Raw genomic sequence first — 26,964 nt, forward strand, 5'->3', positions numbered from 1 at the left:
GAATATGCAATAAATTCATAAAAGAAATTTTTGTTAATCAGTTATTTTGTTTCATAAGAACTCGGTTTTCGATCAAGTCGAGTTACAATGACTCCAGCCGAGTTTGGAACCATCCAATCATGGGAAAGCTAGCCTCATTGGACGGTCTGGAGTCAGATCCGTCGAAATTTTGTCATCATTTTTTGGTTCTTCCGGTTCAAGATAAGTAGATGGTCTAGAAGTTTGGTCCGTATCGACGGTCGAAGTTTCCCGTGTCTAGTGGTTCTCCTCTCCAGGGACGACTGTGAAGACTGGAGAGTTCCTTGATCTGCAGTTTGCATTTGGCTCCTCTCGACAGCTGCACTCGGCGCGAAGGCTATCTGAATTCGCCGGGCGACGTGAAAAAGGAGTGCTGAAAGTAATAAGGTAACTTGAATGCAGCTATGTCGATCGTTGGAACCAAAGAAGAAACGAGCCTCTCGCTAGAACTCAGCGATCACTCTGCTCTCATAGCGCGCCTTCAACAGACCCTAGCTAATTGCTGCAAGGTGATGATTTGTTAGCTTATACTCCTTCTAAGGCTTTGTTGATATTCTCTTCAAAATCTCATACTTTTTGTAATTTCCTGCTTTTTGGTGTCCAGTCGGTTGAATCGGGAGATTTTCTAGATTCTACCACCGCGGTGGCCAGCTTGGCTGCTCTTCTCAGTTCCATAACACATACCGCTCTTTCGGATCCCGAAAACCCGGTTTGGAAAGAAAATATTGTAGACGTGCTGGTGGAGATTGAGAATTTTATTAATTCCCCTTCCTTGGACCAGGTTCTTTCCGCTTTCCTTCCATTTCTTCTTTATCCAGTCCTTCTCTGATCCTTTCTCATAATTACGAAATTTTACTGAAGGCAGTTGTTGATGCTGTTTCATTCGAGCTGCCTAGGGAGGTAGCGAAATTTGCTGCTGTGACTGACAAATGCCAAGAACTCGTTAATAGCATCATTGAATGCCTGGCTACAAGGTGTAATCCGAGAGACATACTGTCAATTTTTTGTGAGGTAACCTTGTTCGAGCAACTCTTAAGCTTTTAATTTATCGCTTGGAATGGAATTCAGCAGAATCATTGGCGATTTAGGGTTGTAAAACATATATTCAAGATATTTAAATTTCTCAATGATCTTTAATGATTTGCATTACTAGTTCATGAAGGATTTGCTGATATTTGATGAATGCATTTAAAAGAAAATACAAATCCAAGATTATCTAAACAGTCCAAGCAAATCCAGTATTTAAGTATAATTTGATCGTGTGTAGAACTGTTAGTGGTTTTTCTTGTACTTTTTGCCACTAAAAAATATTGTTTATTTTTTGTGAACTTTAATCTATGAACATAGAGCTTTAGTGGGGTGGCCACTTAAGTTGACTTAAGGGTGAACATTGCAAGATGCAAGCATGACGTAAAGGAGAGGAAATCACTACCTTTTTTAAGTTATCTATAACAGAGATTTATTTGGGCGGGTTGGTGGTTTTGTTGGGGGGGGGGAGTTCAGAGAGCAATAAGGATTTGGGGATATAGACACTGCAAGATTGTGGTGATTCTAGGGAGTTTGATTTAATATATTTTCTTTTAAATATTTGTTATTTAAAGCATTGGACTACAAAGGGTAACTATCTTGCCAAAGATGATCATTTTTATCCGTTTTCCTCCGATAAGGATTCTTTCTTAATGCATCATGATGATGTTCTAAGCCAAAAATAAAGTTGTCTATGAATAATGAGTACATATATAGTTATCCCCTTGCTTTCTCTGTTTTCTTCAAGGTTACTGCTTATGTCAAAATTTTAATGCTTTTTTTGGTATTTATGTGAAATATTTAGCTTATAGTATTGGATTGGACCAGGCACTAGCTTCCCTTGCTGAGGTGTTCAGGTCCCCCATTTGCTATGTTTCTATCTTCGGTGGGATCTCTAAAGGTATGTGTAAGCTAAATCATTTGACAAAAAAAAAAAAAAAAATGTCAGGACGGCTAAATGTTGTAATATTGCATGCGAGGATATGTTCATAAAGTCCTTTTGTTGAAGATCAGTCTAAATCTGAAGCAAGTATTTTTGTTTTGGTGGTAGTTTCAAGGGATACAAGTGTAGGAGCCATAATGTGTTCTGTATTGTTTTTCTCATCTATTGTTCAGATACGCATTCTCATACTCATTACACATACAACTGGGATAAGTTCTCATATATAACACATCAAGAAGAAGGAAATAGATGTTAGTGACAACTGTCTACCAATATTGTATATCCTACCTTGTCAGAAATAATTCTCTGTTCTCATGTGCACTAGCTAGTTATAGATTGCCTTTACATAGATATTCTCGATGTTCCATATTGAGCAATTTGACAGGAGGGAGAAAAAGAAGTTGTTAAAGTTGGATCTCTAAGTCCATCCAAAATAAGTAGCCAAAATTAGGAGGCCTTTTCCCATGTAATAAGCATGGGATATCTTTAGTCGTGAATCCACATGGGACTATTTTTAACACTTTCCCTCACATGTGGGCCCTCTTTATAACTCTTACATGTGGATAATTTTGGATGAAGGCCTTGTAACAATCCCAATGACAAGAAAATTATATACAAAATAAAATAAAAGAGAACAACTTATTCCAAATCTTGGGTCTGAGAAATTTATCTGCCCTTAAGTTGATTTTATTTTTTTGAAATGAGCCCTTAAGTTTATTAGTAGAGAAGTCAATGGAAGTTGACTGTTTTCCACAAACCTTTGTTGAAACTTTCTCTTTCTTCTTATTGATCTTCTCTTCCTCTTCCTTTCTTCATCATCTTCTTTTGATTCTCTATTTCTTGCTTCTGAATTCTTTCCATTCCCATTGTGAGAGGGACTGTTGAGAATTTAGAAGTGTGGGACTTTGGAGGTTGACTTCCTAATTGAATGATTTTGTGTATCTATTCATTAGAAGATAACAATGGAAGGTGGTGGTTGTTCCATTGTTGAGCAGACAAGGGGAAGGAGGAGCCCTCAACCTGCAATAGATAGAGGATTTATTCAAACATATACTCTGGGCTTCTAGACACAGAATACCTTTTCCCTCTATTCACTCGTACCTCTTTTTTTTTTTCATTTTTCAGCTCATCATTTAACCTCCTTTCTACCCTTCGTTGAAAGAATCAAAGAATTTTATGAAAACACAGTATCCTGAGGTCCTATTTACCCTTAAGGAAGAGTGGGAAACCATCTCCTGGAGGGGCATTATGTCATTGCCATCATTTAATGCTTAGCAGGGATTAAAAGGGGTACAAATGCTTTTTTCTGTTATTTTTGTGAAGTAAAAGTTATGGTCTGGAATTAAATGTAAAATTTGTGTTTTATAGTTGCATAGAGTAGGCTGTTGTTAATACTCAACTACAAATGCTTAGTTCTGCCATTCAAGTGAGGAAGAAATGTGGAGTGCATGCCACAACAAGATTCTCTCAGCTAATAATCTCAGAATATTCGTTGCCAGCTAGGGGTTGACCCCATTTGCCCTTTTGCAATGCCAATGAAGAAATTGTTAGCCACCTGCTTCTCTTGTGTCTTTTCTCTTGGGAGATTTGGACATTGAGTATTAGCCGAATTGGGCTCCATCTCTGCTTCCCAGAAGACTTGGCCGCCGCCTGCCGAATGCTTGCAGGGATCCCTGTCCCTGCTCTTGGAAAATTGATGATCTCTACCCTCTCCGCATTCATCCCTTGGGGCATTTGGCTAGAGCGTAATCAAAGGAGATTCAATGTCATGTTCAACACTTAAGATAGAGTCATTGAAACCATCTCAAGCAATATTGCTACTTGGCTTCACTCTCGAAAAGCCTTCGCCTCCTTCTCGGGATCTTCCATTAGAAATAATTGTTGGTGTCTTGCCTAGCTCCACACTTCTTCGAAGCCCCCAATTATTTCTGAGCGGACCCCGCCACCTGCTGGTGTCCTTAAGTTGAACTTTGACGGATCTTCTTTCAGTAACCCTGACTTAGAGGGTTTTGGTGGCGTGATTCGTGATTCTCTTGGGAACCAGATCGTCTCCTTCTCCGGCCCTCTTGGTAGCGGACTCCACAATGGCCGAGCTTCAAAGCCTACTTAATGGGCTCCGTGTTTTCCGCGATCATTGCTCCGGGCCCATCCTAATTGAAGGAGACTCCAAGGTGGTGATTGGTTGGTGTGAGAATTCCTCTGCGCTTCCGTGGCACCATTGGGACGCCTTTTTTGAAATTATGGATATTGTCTATTTATTTGACTGTTTTTGGTCTTTCATTCCGAGATCAACAAATTTTGTGGCTGATGTTTTAGCCATGGAAGGAGCCTCGCAATCTCTTGTTGTAAGGAGTTAGCTTCTCCTTTTGTTCTCTTAATAAAATTACATTTCATAAAAAAAATACTAAGGAAGAAATGTTATTAGATAAATTCTTGGGTCTTGTGCTGTTTGGTCTTTTGAAGTCTAGGAATAAATATGGTAGCTTCACTTGCCCTTTAGAACTCCAGCAGTCAAAATTTCCTCAGAAGTTGCATATTGTTTGTACTGTTTGATCAGACCTTATTTATACTTTTTTTTAGAAGTACCTTTATTTACACATTATAGTGCTTTTTGTTTTCTACAGTTTAAAAGGACAATTCATGTAATAAAAACCTGTAAATATTGTTTCATATTTTCTCATCTTATTGGTCAACTGAAGACTCAAAATTTATAATCAGATTAAAAAACTCTTTTATTAAAAAAAGATTAAAAAACCCTTGAGTTGAAAATGAAGCTTGTGTTCATGTGGGATGATGTGCTTAATTAGTTAATAGATCTGAAGTCAGTAAAATACTAAAGTATTTTTATTGAGATTCATGGCTATGTTTGAAATGAACATCAAACACAATGAGCATACCATTTCTGATGTTTATCTGTTAGGGAGGTTCAATCCCTAGCCAACGGCCAGCTAGATAGCTGACAGGTGGCCTGGGATTGAACCTCCACAACGCTGCGATACTAAATTTCGCATAAAAAATATCCGACTTTCCATTATTAAATGCTTGAGCAGATGGCTTAGTTATTTTTCGTTCTTCTTCAGTATTTGTTGGCATTCGTAGGCGTCACTTTGAGCAAGTAAAGGCAGCAACCCCTGTGATTCTCAACGTTGTAATGCTCATGTTAGGAGAGTTGGATGACAAAGATGAAGTCCCTTTGGGAGATTTGATTAGCAAAGCAATTAGCATTGCCTATTCCATACAAGCTGTTGCCCAAGACTTGGTTTGTGCTGTCTTTCTTTCTTTAAAAATATCTGTGGAAATCAATTTCTATTCTTTTATTTATGCATTTCTACTGTGACAGGTGGGAGGAAAAAAGGAGCAGCTCCATGCCCTCCTTGGCCTTTATGTTTTACAAACCATGGTTGGCCCTTGTCTATGTGATACTTCCATTTCAATAAATCTGTGATACTTGTCTTAAATTGAGATTTCACATGTGTTTTTTCATTATCATTTTAGTGAGTATTTACTTAATTTTCTTTCTCTTATAGTTCTCCAACTCCTTTTGATGTCCAGGCTCTTATAACTAGCGAAAAGTCAGCTATATCTAGTTGTACTACCTTTTGGTTAGAATTGTCAAAATTCCTTCCCACATGCGGGTTATCTTATTTTGGCCTTATAACTGGATCTGATGTTGAAAGACTTACTGAAATGGTTCTTGGAGGTAAAATAGTATTACCTATCTTCGCAGCACTTCATTCATGCAGTTGAAAATGTGTATCTGATTCTTGGTGGCAATGTAGAGGGTGACGATGACTTCATAAATTGCTTTTCTTTTGTCAAACATGGAGCATCCCTTGCAGGTAGTAACAATCTTTTCTAAACATAATTTGATTTCCTTTTTGTTCTTTTTTTGTGAAAGCATTTTTTCCAATGTTTTCAATTACTGAATAATGTCTTTCCCTTGTGCTTAATGTTCTTGTAGTGATTTGGGGCCAAATTTCTGATGAGGTGGCTAAAACTGCTGGGGAGGATTTGGAGTCTCTAAAACGTAAACTTCAAAGCAACCAGATTAAAAGATGGCAAGCAATACGCATGTTAAGTTATATATTGACCTCTGTCAATCATCCATGGCAAATAAAAAGCGAAGGTGTTAAGTTACTGTTGTTGTTTATGGATGGAAAACTCTCCCAAGATAGTGATGTGGATTGCTCAGTGTACATCCCTAGTCTTTTCTCTGCCCTGCAGGTAACCATTTACCTACTCCAACCTTTCTTCTTCTTCTTCTTTTTTAGTGTATCTTCTTTTCCTGAGCTTAAAAATATTATCCAGGGCCTTCAAAGGATCATGATTTATGCTTCAGATGCCATGTTGAGAAAAAGAGCTTTTTCAGCGCTGAAGCTAGTAAGCATCCTAAGTACTTCCTGCATATCATAATTACACAATACATCTTGTTTGAAATGTTTGAAAATTACAAATAGTTCTGTTTCAGTTTTTTATTTTGCTGTTACTATTTGCCCAGAGGGAGAATAATGGCATTTATATTTCTTTTGGTAAATATGTAGTAAGCTGTAGTGTAAAAAGAAAGTAATGCAAGGTAATGTTTACTTTTTTATCAATAGCTTTAAGCACCTTCTCTCGTACATTCATATAATACTTGCTACCTGCCATTATGAAAATTTGTGATCCATAGAAACATTAAAGAAGGGTATGAACAAATTAATTCCCTGCATGTTAGGAGAAAAAGGGTTTCAATATTGTCAAAGTGGGGTCCAGGTCTATCCTGAATTAATTAACTAAAGTTTGAAAACCTTTTTCCAACTAATAATTGCAGGATTTTTTTTTTTAAATTAACTCATGTGGATTATTCCCACTTGCAGTCCCCTCACATTTAGGTTTGAACAAACAAACAATGGCTTGAGATGTGAACAATATGAACAAGGTACGATTAGGTGGGGCACAAACTAGGCCCAATAGAACTAATGCCTTGCTCTAATACCATGTCAATGTGGAGTACAGGTAATCCCAAAATATCCGGCCAGAATTAAAAGACATTTTTCAAACTCTTTTTTTTGTTGGACATTTTTCCAAACTCATAATTACAGGATTTTTAAAAAAAGAGTGTCTTTAAATAAAAAAATCTAAGGCAGTGCAAGGTGTTGACTTTCGGTGGCTAATGCTCCAAAGGAGTGGAGCTCTAGAAGGAACTCTATCCTGAGTATTGTAATTAGCTAGTCATCCAGATGAACGAATATTTACAAAATTAAATTATGGCTTGATTGCAGCATAACTGCTATCCATGTTGTTGTATGAAAGTCATATTTCATTTTTTTCTGGTATATGATTGTTGATCATGCCATTCTTTATTGATTTATCTTTGTTGACATATTCGATGACATTCAGGTACTTCGAGATATTCCATCTGAGCAGAGGTTTCATGTGTTGAAAGCTCTAATTACTAACAGTAACTCCCCCTCGATGGTACAACCACTGAAAGAGTTATCTTATATCCATGGTTACCTTTTCAGTTTAAAGGAAATAAGTGTCCATCTTTGCAGAGTGCGATTCTCATGGATCTTGTCAAGGAGGAAATCATCATGGAAAATTCTCAAAATATTTCATCAGAAATCATGAGGACAGAAGGAGTTGAAAATAATAATCAGCTGCCTTCATTTTGGAGATCAAATGCTCTTGAGTTGGTTGAGTTTATCTTGAAGCCTCCAAAGGGTGGTCCACCTTCTCTTCCCGAGCAGAGTGAACCGGTAATTATGTTCTCTACACCATATGAACTTTTCAGTTATTGGTAAGAAAGATAAGATTTCTATTTATTGATAGAGAAAAGGAGAAGCACAAGAGAGACTGCTGCCAATCAGAAATTTTCAGAAAACTACTAGGGCAGAACAATTTTAATTCGCAGGCTGCTTGGCATTTGTTTGCACTCCTGCCACTCATCCATCGATCATACTCATCAAATTGCTCTCTGTTTATTAGCTCACATCATTCTTGACAACACAAATTGTTCTTGAAAGCAGATTGTCAGGTCCTCTTAATCAATTGGCAGAGTTGTTGTCCTTGATTTGTTAGTATACTGGAAGCACGTTGTTACGGTCCCAGATCTGACACATGAAGAAGACGATGACGATGAATAGGAATGGGATGATTGAGCTTTGAAGGAAGCTCGACCTGGATCTCAAAGGGAGAATCCGACCTGTTTACTCTAAGCTTACTCTAAATTAACTTCAATACTCAATGTTTATGTTTCTCATTACTCTTATCCCTTAAATAGGGTTTACCCGGTTAGGGTTTACAGTAAAATATTCTAAAAATACCCCTATAAATAAAATATTCCTAAAATACCCTTGTAACCTAAAACTGAAATAAAATAAAATAAATTAAAGAAAATAACTAAACTAATAATGTTATTGCATGCATAACATTTGATGTTATTGCGTGCATAAACACACGTATTGTTAAAAATCATGTTGTCAACTTTGACCAAAAACATGAAAAAAATCATTTTATTTTGTGTTTTATGGTTTAAATGTAATGCTGTGGGGTAAATCTGATATTTTTGTTCTCCACCAGAAATTTATACGGTCAAGCTGTGTGGTCATGGGTCCTCAATGGTCCCAATGTTCTGAAAACATTGTGTCTAAATCTATTATCAACATCCACATACCGATCTCTGTTTTAGGCCATGAGTTCCTTTCATAGTTCTGCTCATGATCTCAGTTCATGGGTTTCTAATGTTAAAAAACAGATTTCCACCAAATTCTGTGCATTAACAGTTGTGTATGTTATATCTCTTAACTTTACTATAAAAAAACTAATTGCTTAGTATTGCTGGACAATAAGCTGATGTTAACTGTTATGGGTTTATTGCCCGATCCTTATCAACAATTTGTTACTGGTGAAGGTTTGTGACTTGATAATAATAATCTTGCTTTGCGGTTTGAATATTGAAAGGTTGAGGCTCATGAGTGTTTCCGGTTAGATGATTTTGTTACTTCGATTATGTGATTGTAGTTGATGTGTCTATTCTTTATGTGTGCATTTTACGTCAATCACATGTCTGTTCTTTATGTGTGCATTTTACGTCTGCTGACTTAATCACAATGTATTTCAGGTTTTGTCCGCTCTGAACTTGTACAGGTTTCTGTTGATCATGGAGTCATCTGGTAATCCCTCAATCATAGCAATTTTCTTATGCTTATGAAGGATATTAGAATTTCTCTTTTTTTTTAGCAAGAGCATTGGAGGGCAAACAGCGAGAAAATAGGGGGGAAAGGGATCCCTTACAATGAGGGATTGGAAAGAAATCCCTTCCTTAGCAAGAGTCAACCAAAGAATTGGCTGACCCCAAAACATGACTCCATTCTCATATTAAAAATTCTCGTACCAATTGCTTCGCTCTTTTTTGTACTGCTTAGTTCATTTATACCTTTGCTGTTCAAATAGCAAAAAGTAAGCCGAGCAATGGAACTGAAGTACTTAAGACGTGAATGAATTGGGCATCTTGTCTTACTTTGGGGGACTAAGTACATGAGAGGCCTCAATGTGAATGTCAGTTGCCTGTTTTACTACCATGTCCTCGGAGTTTAAGTGGTTTGCAAACAATTAGGAAAATTATCACTCATCACTGTCAATATCATCAGAGAATTGTCCAAACTATGTTAACCTCAGCAAATGTATGTCATCAAATTATTGTACTTCTTTCTCTCTTTTTGGAAATAAATGAACTCCTATGTATTTTCTTCCCGTCGGATCTCTCTCTCTCTCTCTCTAATCCGTGTAGACGAGTGAACAATAATATGGTAATAGGCTGTGGCAAACTAAAGAAAAACTTACTGTTATTATGTACTAAAAATTAGTTGTGTCTTGTTAGTTGAGATACTACTTAAATAAGTAAAATTTTCTAAAAAAAATTAGTACAGAATTTTGTTCTTAGAGCACTTGTAAGTCACTTTAATTTATTTACATGTCAATGCCCCTTCTCAGTATTATTGTCAACCTCTGTGAGAATCTAGAAGTAAGCTGTTTGAAATGTTGTAGCCTGTCAATCCTCATGCTAGTGTTGGTGTTAGACAAAAAGAGCTTCCTTAGGCACAGTATTGCTTTTGAATAGTATCTGGGAAACAATTGCTTGGTGCATGTGATGTCCATATATTTTGATTTTGTGGTATTTAAGCTATTTTACCTTTTAATGTAGGGGAGGTGGATCCTGTACCTTTTAACAAATGGCTGCGTTTTTATGGACTACAGGTAAAACAAACAGAACAGGAGTGCTTTCGAAGGACAAGCTGCAGAAAGCTTTCCATGAGTGGCTTCTACCCCTCCGTTCCCTCGTATCAGGTATAGAAGCTGAGCACAGAGACGATCAGACTGAAGCCGCGATGTTCACAATATGTGGTATAAATCCCGTTCAGCTAGTACTATATCATTGTATCGAATTGGTTGAAGAGAGACTGTAACAGCTGCGACCTTGAGCATAATATACATTCTTACTTTGGTCCATATTTATGTTTCGTCTTGTCAAAACAGTGCAACGTACGCAAAGAATGTTATTTTTGGTCTTGTTTCTCGAGTCCAACAAATGCATGAAGTGTGCAGTTACCATGGTTAAGAGTAAAACACTCTTTAAACAAAAAAGTGTATAACAATTTGTAAAGTAACGTGCAAGGGAGAGTTTCAAATTTTTATTTTCTAGGCTCAGTGGTTCTTATTTATGGAGAGAGTTGGAACGGGTTTCAAGTTCCGACCAACCAAATAGAAACATGAATTGGTGGATGCCCTAACAAAAAATTATGTTCGAAATTTAGTACGATTGTTCATTATAATCTGTGTCTCCCACATGAAAAGATGATAATCATAATATAACTCTTTGATTTTCAAGTCAATGAAAAATTATCAGCCATCAGCTCTATCTGAGAAACAAAAAAATTACCCTTTTCCAAGTACAGAAAACAGATAATATGTCCAAAACAGAAGCTGAATAGTAAACAAGTAAAAGCATAAAGCCCCCAACCCAGGCTGAAAAACAGGCACAAGGCGCAATGCAACTGACACATCAAACGCATGAGATGACAAAGACCCGGAAAACAATCACGAATTCGAATGAGAAGGACAAAGAAGAGAAAAAAATCCCCATCTTTCAAACAACACCTTTTTCCTTCTTCGAGATATCCTCTCCGTGTTGGGAGACGGTCCTGCAGCCGCATTCCCCGGTGAAGACGGCGGCGGCGAATGAAGAGAACGGGCAGCAGTCATGACTAGGCAACCCTCGCTCCACGACTTGTGGACCTTGTACAAGACCTTATCGTTGCATGGGACTTCTTACTCAACGTGCAGGTGCCTCTACAGCCTTCGAAGACGCACCGAAAATGCTTCCTCTTCTACCATGTCCTTCACTCTCTCTCTCCTCGGTTCTCTCCTTCACGTTTGAACTGATCTCCGTGCGGTGAATGAGGGAGAAGAGACGAAGCTGGAGGGGGTCCAGAGGCAGCCGGTTTTCGTATTTGGACGACCTTGGTATTGCAGCCACTCTCGTTCTTCACTCGCTAAAACCTGTCCACTGCCACGCTTCTTCTATTCGCATGCTGCATGAAATCCATTCGGACGTCAGGAACAGATAGATTATTCAAAAGAACCTGGAAGAGGAGTAAACGAAGCTAACTTGAATCTAGCTGGTGGCAAACGACGACTGCTGACATTGTTTAGATCTCTATAAACTTGCAAAAAAGATTGTGTCGTGAGAAGCAGACGTCTTTGTTAAGATGCAATTCTTAAAAACACTTGTTCACCTATTTATTTATGTAATCATATAGTATTCATCCTTTTTATTTCTCCAGGAGGCAAAGAAAAAAAATAAAATCACCTTTTGCTGGTAAACAATATCCGAAAGGAACAACGAACTAAAATTATTCATACACTTGAGATAAATAGGACAACTTTATTGACTGGTAAACAACAAAATCACTTTCCTGGTAAACAAAATCCTGAAGGAATTAAGAAGAACTAAGACAAAAAACAGTTGAGAAAAATATCACAACATTATTGACTACTGTTCCAAAACCAATCCCTATTATGATCAGGATAAGTAGAACTGTGGAAAGCAACAAATACAAAAAATTGCTCAAATTGAGCTCCCCTTACTCCCCACCCCCTTTTATAATCAGTCAGCGGGACTCACTGGCCTTTGATCTATGTACACTTCCATCCCTCTCAAATAATTCTCTGCTGCTATCGTCCTCTACAACACTATCCCCCTCCTCCCCGTCAGCTCACATTTCATACAGTGCTTCTTGTTGTGCAAAGGGTTCGTTTAGATCCGGTAACAGTAGCCTCTTTGAGGTTGGTTCCATCACATCTGACGCGCACTCCACCTTCTCACTCTCCTTTTCCATCCTCTCCTGCATCTTCAACTGCAAATAACAACCAAGCAAATGTCAGTTTCTCAGATGAAAAGTTAAAATTTCCAAATGCAAAACGGTGCAGCTTTCTACTGCAAAATTCACCTAAACACAATGACCTTAAATAGAAGAGTAGCAGAAATCAAAATTCAGGATAAATGGGTCACCTTCAAAGTCTCCTTCGTTGTTCGAAGCTCCCCTATATTTTTCAGCATCTTCTCGATTTCCTCCTTCAAACACATATTAGCAGAAAGCAGAGATCTCTCCTCCTCCCTGAGTTCGTCCGCAGTCTGCATTAAATTTAAGCAAAATCATCCGTTAATCCACTCCATTGATCGTTCTTTTACAAAACGGTTAAATAATAATTTAGCCACATTAAAAAAAAAATTTGAAAAAGGACACGAAACAGCAGCCTACTCCTTTACCTTTTTCCTCTTAACTCTCCTGCGGGGCGACGACGTCGACGTAGAAGGTAACGTACAGGGTTTCTCCTCCGCTGCTGCAACCTGAAAACCCACAGTGAAATCAAATCAAACTCCTCAAAAGTGCCGAAGAGATAGGATTCATCATTCATTAGAAGTTAATTAGTTTCCACGGTATTTCAAAAATTCCCTTCACGATTAGTTTTCATTTCACAGGCTTTATGCCAGTCGGTCACCAACCCCATCAAAGCTGCAGGCAAGGTGACAACGGAGACGCGTCCACCATTCGACGGTCCGGTGACCGAGCCCCACCTTTTCCGACACTCATGGGGATTTGTCCAGATGATAACGCCCTAAAACAACGCCTCCTCACCCGTTACAGGGCCCCACGCTTCCCCAACCCAAAGCGATCCGTTATCCATAATAGTGGCACTGCCGTTGCTTTTTCCACAAGCAATTCAAAAGAATGCCACATGTTTTGCTATAAATTACAAAAACTACCATCGAGGCTGAGACGTGACTACCGACGATATCGACACTTTGAAGGCCGCCAAAGAGAATCGAGATAGAGATAGGGTCGTAAAGTGCGAAATCACCCGACGTAGCAGCTCCACGTCAGCAAAAATATTTTCCAACCGAAAAACTGTTTCCGGAAAAAAAAAAAAAAAAAAAAACGCGGAGAAAAAGGCGGACCCAAAGCGAGGACGAATCGTACCGCCAACACAACCCCCAGAACCCACGCCGCCCAAAACGAGAGATATTTTTTTATTCGTAATAAATATATTATTTATGCGACGACATTAAAGCCGATAGTAACTCCTAGTGGCATTAATGTCCATTATTTGACGGAAATACCCCTGAGATTGAATAAGAAAGACCCCGAATGCGAAGGGGGTCTTTCTTTCCAATCTCAGAGGGACCCCCCCCCCCCCCCCCCCCCCCCCTCCCCCCGAGGATCCAACAGAATCCATTTTCATAAACGAACAAGGAAAGTTCCTGTGATCTATCGGATTTGAGCCACTTTAGGCTAACCGACTCGGGGTGTTTTCGTCATTTCACGAAACTTACCCTAACTGGGTTTTGAGAGTGCTTGCCCTAAATTCTTTTTCCCAAAGGACGGAAAAGTCCCTGGAGGTGGTGCAGTTCAGGGGGAGTTTGAAGGGGGAAGAGCCAGGGTAGTTTTGTCATGGTTGAATAAATAGGGCAGATGATAGGTACCAGAAGGGGCTCCCCTAGTCCCAATTTAAGTAGAAAATTTTGGAAAAACAATAAAGAATAAAGAAATTAGTTGCGTTTTCCTGAAAAGAGAAACCGGTTAGAACTCGGAATCAGAAGAAGTGACGACAGGAGAGAAATAAAAAAGTTTAAAAAAATAATTAAGAGAAGAAGAACCTTCCGCCGAATCAGGAAAAAAACTGAACTGTTGCCGTTCAGTAGAATTCATCGGAGAGATGGATGGATAACTTGACATCCAAGAAATACAACATTTAGGGTTAAGAATGGAGAGTTTACCTTGGTTTTACTTTTGGCAGGCCGACGGTTGGAGGTTTCACAAACTTCTACGCAGTCGTTGCTCGAGGAAGTGGCGCAGTTCCAGATGAGCGTGGACTTGGGACTGCCTCGGGTCTCCGGATCCTCCAACTTCGCCTGGAGGATCCCCGCGAGAGTAATCTGCCTGGAGCGTGACCGATGCTGACCCCACCTCTGCGGAGGTGCCGGCAGCATCGACGGGTAGCTCCCTCCCGACGAGATCTGCACCAGCGCCTCCGCAGCCCCTAGCACATCGTCTTCGCTTTTGTTGTCCACCATGTCGCAGCCCAGCGCGAGAGAGAGAAAAAATAAAGCGAGAAAGAAAGGGAGCAGGCGAAGCAAAGCAATAAAATAGAGAAACAAGGAAAGCCGTCTCTCGCTCGCTCTATCGGGTCTGAAGAGGAAGAAAAGCTGAAGGGAAACCAGGTGGAAAACAAAACACCGGTGCTCTGACGTTGGAAGAAATATTTAAAGGAATTTCACTAAACAACAAATTTGAAAAAAAAATATTTATGAAAATTACTAATTTTCAAACTTAATTTTAAAATTACCGAAACATTGACCGGTCAACAGCACAACTGTACAGCCCAAAAAAACGTGACAGCTTACATGTCCACCCGTCATCATAACATGTCATCATCACCATTAGGAACTAATGACGCGTCATCATCCACGTCGACAAATACGTCACCACGTCATTACATCTTTCTTTTTTTATTTAAGTTCTTTTGTAATTTAAAAAATATTAATTTTAGGTTTTAAAAATCTTATTTGTTAGTAAACATTTCATTGCCCTCTATTTATTATAATAAAAAATATTAAATTTCAATATTAATTATTTTAAAAATATTTTCCTATGGTAATAAATATTTTGTAATCTAAAATTATTTTAGTTTTTAAAAATCTAATTTGTTGGTACTTGTTTTATTACCTTCTATTTATAGTAATAAAATATAAAATAAGTATATATATTAATTAAAAATCATATTCTCATCATATTAACACCTTATATTATAGATTTAAGATAATTTTTTATTTAAAAAATATAAAAATTATTTATCAGAACATGTTTCATTATCTTCTATTCACATAAATTAAATAATTAAAAAATTAAAAAATATATTTCAACATATTTAACACCTTTCATAATCCATATAAGATATTTTGAAATAAAAATAATAATTAGTAAATATTATTTTATTTTTAAAAAATATTATTTATAGGTGCACATTTCATTACTTTCTATTTATTGTAATAAAATATCAAAATTGTATATAAATTATTTAAAAAAAAATTTTAATGTAATTAACACCTTTCATAATCTGTTAAATATATTTTATAATTTATAATAAATATTTTATAAAAAATATTTTAGTTATAAAAAATTCTTATTTGCCTGTATATGTTTTATTACCTTCTATTTACTATAATAAAATAAAATTATTATATTAATTAACTAATTAATTAATTTTCTTCTAATCTGGTTAACATCTTTTATTATAGTTTTAAGACATTTTTATTTAATAAAATATTTTAGTAAAATATAAATTTTGAATATTATTAATTAAAAAATATCTTCAAATTTGATAAACACCTTTGATTATCGATTTAAGATATTTTAAAATTTTAAAAAATTTTAAAAAAATTATTTATTTTTAAATATCTTGTTGCTCTGTACATGTTTTATAACCTTCTATTTATTATACTATAATAAAAAATAGTATATTTATTAATTAAAATATTGTATTCTAATCTTTTCAACATCATTCATTATTGATTTAAGGTATATTTAAAATTTAAAAATATTAGAAAAAAATATTTTAGTTTTTAAATATCATATTTGTTGGTACATGTTTTATTACCTTATATTTACAGTAATAAAATATTTTTTTGTATATTAATTATTTAAAATAATATTCTAATCTATTTTACACTTCTCAATACCGATTTAAGATATTTTAAAATTTTAATGTATTTTAAATATATATATTAAAATTCTAATTTGTTTGTACACTTTTTTTTACCTTCTATTTATTTTAATAAAATATAAATTTTATATATTAATTAGAAAAAAATTCTTCCAATTTGACTAACATCTTTCATTATGGATTTAAGATATTTTTTAATTTAAAAAAATATTGTAAAAAAAATATTTGGTCTTTATAATCTTATTTATTGACACATGTTTCATTACCTTTTATTTATTGAAAGAAAATATAAATTTTATATATTAATTATTAAAAAAATTCTTCTCATTTGATTAACATATTTCAATAACGGTCGATGATATTTTCTATTGGTTTTTAAAAAGTAAATTTGTTTATTTTAGTGTTTGAAAATCTTATTTGTCGGTATGCGTTTTATTTTCTTCTATTTTTGTAATAAAATATAAATTAATTGTAAAATAATTGTATATTAATTATAAAAAAAATTTCAAAAGTAATTGACACCTTTGATTATCGATTTAAGATATTTTTAAAATTTTAAATTTTTTTGAAAAAGTTAATTTGTGTTTAAAAATTCTTATTTGTTAGTATGTGTTTTATTACCTTCTATTTTATTGTAATAAGATATAAAAAATATATACATTAATTAGTAATAAAATTCTTCTAATTTGATTAACACCTTTCATTATCAATTTAAGATATACTTTTTAATTTAAAAATAAGCTAATATATAAAGAATACCCAATGCAAGGCTCAAGAATATGCACTTTGTGTTAAAGTGTGTTATGTGAATATTTTTTTTTTATATTAAAGTGAACTCAATGCAACTCTCAAGAAGATAAAAAAATAAATTAGGATATCATAAAAATACCTAGGCATTTTACAAAATCACGTAATTATTTTGGAAAATCCTCAACAATAAGCAACTTAGCATATAAGATTTTATGAAGATATCTGTCGTACGTGTCCCTAAGCCCAAGCTTGGAAAGAACTAAGCAGTAAGAATCCTAGTCAGTCCTTCGCAAGTATTTAAGCAGCTTCTTCCTCTGTTGGACCATCCCTTCAAGACCTTTCCGGGAGTGTTTGTCCTGTATACAATCAAATAATCCCGCACTTCGCACAGTTAAAATAACTTGTCTAGACAGCAAATCAAATGAGAGGAGGAACTTCCAATTCATATCTAACTTCATGCTGTTGGTCAACAAATATCAAATATCTTCTATCACGCAGTAACTGAAGTTTCAGAAGCTATGGATGGATGAGCAGCTGCAAGCTTCAACTTTCTTCATTAATGTCATTTATTACTTCACATCAACTATGTTTTCTAAGTATGACTTTTCAGGTGCGGACTACATGCTACAAATAGGATCAATTTACTTTTTACACATTTCCAACCGGTACCATGCATGAGATGCAGACAATCGCAATTCACGTCTCGAATGGAAGAAAAATCAGGCTTTTGAAGGGTAACAGGAATTGCAGATAATTCATATCATTCAGAATTTCAGATGATAATTTACTAAAACTGTTTCTCATGAAACACTTTTTTTACCGAAACAAAAACAACTTTGTCGATTAAAACATTTAGCGGAAACTCTTGCTGAACTTTATTAGAACCTTAATTGAAACTTCATAAGCAACAAAAATATCCTAAAAAAAGAGTTGCAGAGAAAAGGTAAAAAGGGAGGGGATAGCATATTTCTCTTTAATGCAGAAAAGAGGCTAGGAGCAAAACACTGCCTTGGGAGGAAAAAGGTTTTCCAGCCCTCCCCATAAACCTGGACCACTGCTATCCCTACCCAAGACTCTAATATCAGTTCAAAAACCTGGACAAACTATATGCCACCTTGTTAAAGAAGAAATAACGGTGAGTGCCATAATGCTATTTCTGTGCAACAGAAAAGAACAAAACCTTTATAAAAGTAAAGTTAAAAGAAAATGTGTGGAGATATATGCCACAAAATTTGAAATGCAACAGAACTAAGAAAATCCAAAACGAAAATACAAAACTACGATACACAATACAAGTGCAACATATATTGTAAAAAACTTGAAGTATGTCAAAACATCATTTTAAATGTTTGAACTAAATAGAAGTCCATCATGATGTTTGTTCTTTGTTGTGAGTTGGGCAACTGCAAGCAACACAAGGTTAGGCAAAATTACAACACAAATGGTGAATAAAAAAGATCAAGGAATTAATAAAAATCACATATAAATTCTGCAAAAATGTAAGTTAGCTAACAATGTGCCTTAAGGAGTAGTACAGAGGGGTATGGAAAGAGGCTTCAAATACAAGGCAGAGAAGGGAAAACAGGAAAGTGGAAGACAATCATGAATACATTGTTTCAAAACTTGTCCTTTTCACTTATGCTTACCTATTTCTTCTAAACTGCAATTAGCTTTTATTGATGTAGCAAAACAAGCTATGATTATTGATGTACTTTCACTTATGTTCACTATGATTGCTAATCATTAACAGAAATTTGTAAACAAACTACATCATCATACTCAACAGATCTGCTCAGTTCACACAGTGTTGATCTAATATCAAAGGTGAAGAATGAAAGAAATAGGAAGTTTGGGAGATAAAGACAGTCTCCGAGTGACAAAAGAATCCTTATAGCACACAGGTAGAAGATATTAGCTTTTCCATGTATCTACTTTAAAAAAAATATGCACTTAAAAAATGGTAGCATGTAACCTTTTTTTTTAAAAAAAAAAAAAAAAAGAAGAAGCATGTTTACCTGTTTCCTGGTTCAAAGGAGCTTTCAAGGAGAAATGCTCATGTACATTAACAATTTTGCAGCTCCTGGTGTCTTTCAGTTTTCCATTCTGTATTTTCATTAGACATTTTTTATAGAAAGATCAATTGAAGTTCAAGAGCATAACTACACATTAAAATAAAAAAAAGAAGTGACACATAACAAGAATAGTTATTCCTGGTAGGAGATTTTACACTGGAAATGGGAAAAGCATTGGGATACATATTCATCAAAGGAAAAAGTATGAAGACTAAATGTCCAAAATCCCTTTAACATGTGCTACTCAAAGCACTACCCAGCATAATATTGACTTGAGGATTTCCTATCTGCAAAAGGGATATTTTGAGGTTCTTACAGTGCCAATAAAAATAGAAGAAATATGTCTGATGGTACTGACAGAGTTTCAGCTTAAATAATCAATAGCAATAAATAAAAACAGAATTTTCCAACATCAAAGAACAAAGCAATTTTCATTGGAATTTGGGCTGTAATGACTTCCAGTCTGATCCCTTAACATTACTATACACTTTTCAGAGCCAAGGAAGTTTAGATGAAAAGAGGTTTTCCACAATTCTTTACAGTCCAAGGAATGCATCATGAAAACCTCTTGATTAGTAATAATAGAACATTAAAAATGTCTTTACAATTTTGGTGGTAATGCAGACAATACTGTTGATCATGACTCATCCTTTGCCCACACTCATTTCAGGTTTTGTGGGATCTCTTAATGGCTTGTTCAGGTTAGCTTTGCTTCCATGCAACCTATCAAAACCTTATCCCCAGTAAAACGTAAATCTTATATATGTGTGCTGCATTATGGACAACAGAAATGTATGATCTTCTCCAACAAACAAAAATCTGATAGGTCGACCGAGGAGTCTATTTATCATGCTTTGGTTCAGCTAAGATTCAAAACTTCAAAGCTGAAAATCCTTCTCTAGAAGGAGCCCCGGATTGAACATTGAAGGAGATTTAGAAGGAACACTGATCCTGCCCATTTTAGTGGTGTCATCAGAGTCCACAATGGTAGAACTTATTCGGGTTCCTTTGGACTCTGATTCGGTGGAGGCTGAGCATTGTGCTCTACTCAACAGCTTGAGGCTGCTCCAAACCAAAACATTTTCACATAGAAGGCAATTTCAAGGTGTTTTTGGACTGGTATCTCACAATGCATTTTTCAGTTCTTCGAGGAAATCCAAGATATTTCATACTTCCTGCTCATCGCTTAGACACATGATAACACGATCAGACAATTGCATGGGCAGTTTAGTCAGAGAGGTGACCAAAAACATCTGGACTTTTTTTTGGGTTGTCTTTTAGTATGTAACTCATAGATCTTTTTTGCTTGCTCCCTCCTTTGCTTTCCTTGTTCTCGAGGCAAAGAGGAATACCTCATTGTCTTTGTTTTGCCTCTATAAAAAGAGGGGACTAGTAATAGAAAGAAAGAAACAGTGAATGTCAGAGATTCCTTGGGTGCCTCCTCCAGTTTTTTTATGATCCTCAACATCAGTAAAAATATCACCATGAGTTGTTCTAACATCCTACAGGAACCCAACTCCTTGGTTGATTCCTTAACAAGTGATGGAGCTTTCCGAAAACACCTTGATGTGGGTGTATTCCATTCCTCTTCACCGATGTTGCTGTTTTAGTTTTACATACTTGATTCTGATTATTTAGCATTTTGATGTATCTTTAGCTCCTTTGTTTTGTAGCTCTCTTCTTCAATAAAATTCTCAAATTTTCAAAAAAGAAAAATTCAAATGAAGGTAATAGATCAAATTAAGAGAGATATCACAGTGAAAACAAATGTAAAAGAATTATGTCAATCTTGAGGAAAACTCTTCCAGGTAGTACTTGGAAAAAAGTTTAAAAGGTGAAGAGAAGAGCAAACTATAAATTATTCTTAACTCTAGGGCACCTGCTCTCAACCTCTCTGGAGCTTTTGTACTAATCAGGCAGTACAAAAACACTAACCCCATGGTACAAAAAATTGATGGTTAATATTAAACCTTTGAAATTGGATATGAAGGCTGTTGTCGCAATAAGAATCCACAGCCTAGGTTCATGCATGACATACTGTTAGTTTATTAGATTCGATTTTCTTCAAGTATGGCATGCAACCTTTAAGTTTATACATCGACTTTTCTATTGAAATACAGGTATATAGAGCCACTTGTAATTACAAGTTATAAATGAAAAACGAAAAAAAAAAAGGACAACAACTTAGATAACTGGATAGAGCATACAGTTGAGAGAGCATATGAATAAACCCTAATGCATGTATAGCAGTTAATCCTCATGATCAAAGGAAGATAGAAATTGCTTACTTTGAACACGTGTAGACCCACAATCTGACTCTGACATTTTGAATTCATCTCTGACTCCTTTAAGATTCAACTTCAGCTTTTCTGCTGATGACATGTTATCTGGGTGGAAATACTGAAAAAACATAATTTAGGCTATGAATAATAGGACCTCAGGTTACTACAGTACATCCACTCATTCATATATCACACTAAATAAAGGTTAAATGCAAAAATTCCTAATCCCACACAATTGGCAATATAAATATGGTATACCAAGTTAGCTTCCACTCTAACCTTTGTTCAATTATTGCTCAAGGATCCAGCATTAGAACTGCAAAAGCATTTCTAGGAGAATACACTCAGAGCCCTCTTTTATTGTTCACGGAATTGAGGATGGAATGTGGTCCTTTTTGTGTAAGTGCACATGGATGCGTGCAGGATTTGCTTCACACAGCTTCAAGCCAGAGAATGCAAATTCCATTTAGAAGACTGACGTTTAACTACACTCAAGGGTTACTTCAGTTTAAGATAAATGATGCTATGCCTTCCTCGGTTACAATCTAAGCTTTTGATGAAAAGAATAGAGATCCGCTCTTAACCATGTTACATCCACTGTCACAGAAAATGCTTTCAGCTTATGTAAATCACCTTCCTGGAAGTTACGAATTTTTTTTTCTTTCCAAGGTGATTCCCTTTCTCTCCACACCAGGCAATTAAAAATCCAGTCTCCTAAAAAATAGGGTGCAAAACCATCAATTTGACGACATAAGCAGACATTGGACAGTCTCATCCTTTAAATTCAGTAGAGCCAGCAAGAAAAAGCGCTGCTTACCTTTTCTACTAAGTCGTCTTTTGGAGGGAGTGATCAATCCCTTTTAATGGCTGCCCCATGAAGACCAAGGAGGATATCCGACCCTGATGCTGACGAATGATCAAAGAATATGAAAGTAAAAGGTTATAAGCTTACAGCCAATAGTATAAATAAACAGTTAATATGAGATAAAAATCCTTACACACTTTCGTTGGTTGCAAGAAGGTTTGAGAAAAGAAAAGGCAAAGAGAACCTATCCACTAAAAGAACTGTTCAATACCGCATTAAGCTAAAACCAATTTCACTGTCGACAGGAAAATATTGGAAAAAGAAAAGAAGCCTGCCACGTTACAGCAATCTCTCGTGTTGCTTACTATGACTTCTCGAAGGAAATGATAAAACAACCGGCAAAAAAAAAAAAAAACCTGAAGGTTTCCTTTTGTTTGCTTCAACCTCCTGTAGCTTCAGTAGACTTTCCCTCAGATCGCTAAATGTAAGTCCTTTGATCCTTGACTCATTCTCTTTCACCTCAGCCTCCCTCAACTTTCTCAATCTCTCATTTAACTCGTTCAAGGAAAACCAGCCTTTCTTCTGCACCGTCCGGCCGCAATGCCCTAAGCTTCTCCCCCAATTCTCTATGGCTATACTGCCTCACAAATTCCATCTGATTTGAAGAAGATTCAGCCTCTTTCTTCTCCGATTCCTTTGCGAATATCGACACCATCTGTTGCGCCGACGATTCACCAACACCCAAACTTACAGCACCCTCCTTCCTAAGACGATCTCTAATAGAACTGAGCACTGAGGAGTCAGTTGGTTGACTCCCCGAGCCTCTGAAGGGATTGGTCATAGTAGGCTTCGTGATTCGACGTAAGCTTTCGCGTATGGCGTCAAATGAGCCAGCGTTTTGTTTACTCGCTTTGGAGGCCACACTGCTGTTGTAGATCTCCTGAAAGGAGACTGGAGAGGTGCCTGTGGGTTTAGTTGGCTGGTTCAGCGGAGCAGACCGGGCGCGGAACTCCGCCAGGTTTTTGCGAATTTCGTCGAGAGTAGCAACTTCAGATGGGCGTTCTGGCGGGGCCGTAAACTGAGGAGACGAAGAGTCGAGACGTCTCCGCGGTGGTGCAGATTGTCGGAGACGGGCTTTAATGTCGCTAAATAGTTCTGAGGCAGAGGAGTCGCTGCTGTTGTCTTTGTTACTGGCAGCATTGTTGTCGTGATCATTAGGAGGAGGAGAAGGAGAGGAAGAGTAGAGACGTATGTAGTGACAGTAAAAGGAAGAGTGCGATACTTTGGATGGAGACGGAGAGCCACGGCCGCCATTAGGGTTTCGCAAAAGTAGCGCCAGTGGCGGAGGTTGGAACTCGGAATTTGGAAACAAAAAATGCCAGGAAAGCTCGCACCAAGCGTCACTGTCATCAGATTCAGTTTTGAATTTTGGTCCTACAGGTGCCGGAGGTTCGGGTCGATATCGAGCTTGGAATATTGGGTCGATTCGAATCCGTCCTTGATTAGATTAGACTTAAACTTCACCTATTTATTGTACACTTTGGCTCCATTTATTTAACAAAGTATAGGAAGAAACAAAAACTTCATGGAAATTTTGCAATAATTTTATGGAAAATTAATACCCTTTTTTTGTTTATTAAACTTCATGTTATTTTAAAACAAAAAAGGGTATAAATCTTCACGGGTCGTGTTCGAGGAAACCCGTCCTCGACCCAAAACCCGACGGGGTTTATTTTCCATTCCCGTCCCAGATTTTTCGGATCGGATCGGGTCGGTTCCTCGCCAAACTCGACCCGATGCCCACCCTTAAGTCCGAATGTTCGACCTCATTATCCGGATCGTCGGTTCTATACGGGGTTGGCCGCGGGAACTACGGCCCGGTCACGGAGTTCACGACCCACGAGAATGTACCTCGATGTCTAATCACCGTCTCTTCTGGCAGACTCTTCTCTGAGAGGGAGTGGGGGAGGGGACCGTATAAAATTCACCTCGCCTCAACTTTGGAAAGTAATTGAAGGTAAGAAAGCCGAAATAGATGAGGGAAACGGTTATATAGACGGCTTCTTACTCTGCGTTGCCTTCTGCGTCTTCTTGTTGGAGATTGATCTGCACCTGCAGCTTCTTCACTGCTAATGCTGTAGTCGATCCGTTCCTCCTCTTTTCCTTCTCCCTGGAAGGTTAGTCGCACGGCTTTGCCTTCTCCTCGTTTGATTGAATTCCGCTTATTTTTTGGTTCTTCTTCATTATTACCAGTTAAAGGGGTTATCGTTTTGGTTTAGATCTGCAGATAGTATTCTGGGATTTTGTGTTGCATCTTCTGTAAAGCCCGTTGTTACTCGGATAGTTGCAAGATCTTGGTTTTTGCTGCCCATTCTCACCTCCGTTGCGCCTAGATCTGGCAGAAGGTGATAAAGATGGGTGCTTTTGATCGGTTTGGTGTCTGGGTATTCGTTGCTTTTCTGATTTTTGGGTCCGGAGATGGATTTTATCTGCCTGGAAGTTATCCTCACAAATACGAAGTAGGCGGCATTTTGTCGGTGAAGGTGAATTCTTTGACATCCATAGATACGGAGATGCCCTTTAGCTACTATAGTCTTCCTTTCTGTAAACCACAGGAAGGTGTCAAGGATAGTGCTGAGAACCTTGGTGAACTCCTTATGGGTGATCGAATTGAGAATTCCCCTTATAGATTTAAGATGAACATCAGCGAGACAGAGATCTTCTTATGCCGCACTAATCCTCTAACGGCTGATGAGTTCAAGCTCATGACAAAACGAATTGACGAGATGTATCAGGTGAACTTGATCTTGGACAACTTGCCTGCAATTCGTTATACGAAGAAAGACGAGTACTTTCTTAGGTGGACAGGTTACCCTGTTGGAATTAAGGCCCAAGATCTTTATTATGTGTTCAATCATTTGAAGTTCACTGTTTTGGTGCACAAGTATGAGGAAGCCAATGTTGCCCGGGTGATAGGGACAGGGGATGCGGCTGAGTTGATGCCAACAACTAAGGGATCTGAGGTTCCTGGCTACATGGTTGTTGGGTTTGAAGTGGTACCATGCAGCTACCAGCATGACGCACAGTCAGTGAAGAACTTGAAAATGTATGATAAATACCCATCTGCTATAAATTGTGATCCCTCAACTGTGACCATGACTGTGAAGGAAGGCCAGCCTCTGGTTTTCAGTTATGAAGTTTCATTTGTCGAGAGTGATATCAAATGGCCTTCTAGATGGGATGCATATTTGAAGATGGAAGGGTCAAAGGTCCACTGGTTCTCTATCTTAAATTCTCTCATGGTAATTGCATTTTTGGCTGGAATTGTTCTTGTGATCTTCCTACGAACAGTAAGGAGAGATTTGACTCGCTATGAGGAGCTAGATAAGGAAGCACAGGCACAGATGAATGAGGAGCTATCAGGGTGGAAGCTTGTGGTTGGTGATGTGTTCAGGGCTCCAACCAATGCCTCTCTTCTCTGTGTGATGGTGGGTGATGGAGTCCAAATCCTTGGGATGGCTGTTGTGACTATTTTATTTGCAGCGCTCGGTTTTATGTCCCCGGCCTCTCGTGGAACCCTTATTACTGGTATGCTGTTCTTTTACCTTGTGCTTGGTATACTGGCAGGTTATGTAGCTGTGAGGCTTTGGAGAACAATTGGATGTGGGGACTTTACTGGTTGGGTTTCTATTTCTTGGCGTGTAGCTTGCTTCTTCCCTGGTATTGCATTTCTGATCTTAACCATCCTGAACTTTCTACTGTGGGGTAGTCATAGCACAGGAGCAATACCATTCTCTTTGTTTATTCTTCTTCTCTTACTTTGGTTTTGCATCTCAGTCCCACTTACCCTTACCGGTGGCTATTTTGGGGCCAGAGCTCCTCACATTGAATACCCTGTCCGAACTAATCAAATCCCTCGTGAAATCCCTGCACAAAAGTATCCTTCATGGTTGTTGGTTCTTGGTGCTGGGACCTTGCCATTTGGAACTCTGTTCATTGAGCTCTTCTTCATAATGTCTAGCTTGTGGATGGGTCGTGTTTACTATGTATTTGGGTTTCTCTTCGTTGTGATGATTCTCCTTGTCATTGTCTGTGCTGAAGTATCATTGGTCCTTACTTACATGCACCTCTGTGTGGAGGATTGGAAATGGTGGTGGAAATCCTTCTTTGCATCTGGGTCTGTTGCCATTTACATCTTCTTGTACTCCATTAACTACCTCGTCTTTGATCTGAAGAGCCTCAGTGGTCCTGTGTCTGCCACTCTCTACCTTGGATACTCACTCTTCATGGTTCTTGCAATAATGCTTGTGACGGGCACAGTCGGATTTCTTTCGTCATTCTGGTTTGTGCATTACTTGTTTTCTTCGGTGAAACTGGATTAAACACAGACTGAAGAGATTAGATTTGATGCATTGAAGGTGCAATTCATGTTAAGCTAGCTGGCAGAGTCATCCCGAGCCCCTCTAGCTTTCAAGACCCTTTTTGTGAGGAAAATAATATCTCTTGTTTTCTCTTATTCATTTTAATTAGATCAGGATAGATTGATGGTCAATAGATTGTTTATTTGGGTTTACTTTTTGTATTTATATATGAAAAGTTATGACGAAATTCACTTTTTATTTATTTTTAATTTCTTTGATCTGAGTGAACGAAAACGGGAATAGAAGGGCTTGGCTTTTCCCCCCTCGGTTTTACCTCCTTCGATTGTGGGAGAAATCAGCCTGCTAGAAGAAACTGATTGCCTGAGGTTTTTTCGTTAATACTTTAAGTAACATAAATACTATATAAAATTAGTAACTTAAA

General features: G+C 37.3%; 2 protein-coding genes, 1 long non-coding RNA gene and 1 pseudogene across 4 annotated transcripts; 2 read left to right on the top strand and 2 right to left on the bottom strand.

The window, feature by feature from the left end:
• The first annotated feature begins 267 nt into the window (after window positions 1-267).
• LOC137950069 (aberrant root formation protein 4) lies at window positions 268-10,554 on the top strand. The gene is made up of 14 exons (XM_068796425.1): window positions 268-527; window positions 623-799; window positions 880-1,029; window positions 1,873-1,945; window positions 5,068-5,246; window positions 5,328-5,387; window positions 5,540-5,687; window positions 5,767-5,826; window positions 5,949-6,211; window positions 6,296-6,367; window positions 7,367-7,444; window positions 7,522-7,725; window positions 9,090-9,141; window positions 10,226-10,554. The coding sequence occupies exons 1-14, from the start codon at window positions 423-425 to the stop codon at window positions 10,432-10,434; spliced, it is 1,830 nt and encodes a 609-aa protein (XP_068652526.1). The 5' UTR covers window positions 268-422; the 3' UTR covers window positions 10,435-10,554.
• A 1,419-nt stretch (window positions 10,555-11,973) lies between these two features.
• LOC137949502 (uncharacterized) lies at window positions 11,974-14,383 on the bottom strand. The gene is made up of 4 exons (XR_011111865.1): window positions 14,307-14,383; window positions 12,798-12,878; window positions 12,540-12,662; window positions 11,974-12,384 (listed from the first exon to the last, which is right to left on the bottom strand). It is a non-coding gene; the product is annotated as an uncharacterized lncRNA (long non-coding RNA).
• A 7,258-nt stretch (window positions 14,384-21,641) lies between these two features.
• On the bottom strand, window positions 21,642-24,533 carry LOC137950252 (uncharacterized; annotated as a pseudogene).
• Window positions 24,177-26,800, top strand: LOC137950267 (transmembrane 9 superfamily member 11). Of its 2 annotated transcripts, none has more exons than XM_068796655.1 (2): window positions 24,177-24,338; window positions 24,441-26,800. In XM_068796655.1, exon 2 carries the CDS (start codon window positions 24,576-24,578, stop codon window positions 26,541-26,543), a length of 1,968 nt encoding a protein of 655 aa, XP_068652756.1. In that variant the 5' UTR covers window positions 24,177-24,338; window positions 24,441-24,575; the 3' UTR covers window positions 26,544-26,800. The 2 variants fall into 2 exon arrangements, with proteins under 2 accessions (XP_068652756.1, XP_068652757.1); XM_068796656.1 differs by having other exon boundaries at window positions 24,449-26,800.
• The last annotated feature ends 164 nt before the right edge of the window (window positions 26,801-26,964 follow it).

Source organism: Aristolochia californica, unplaced genomic scaffold (genome assembly GCF_029961685.1).
Source record: "Aristolochia californica isolate CCGP_79_NKW_82.1479 unplaced genomic scaffold, dmAriCali1.0.hap1 SCAF_14, whole genome shotgun sequence".
Lineage (NCBI taxonomy): Eukaryota > Viridiplantae > Streptophyta > Magnoliopsida > Piperales > Aristolochiaceae > Aristolochia > Aristolochia californica.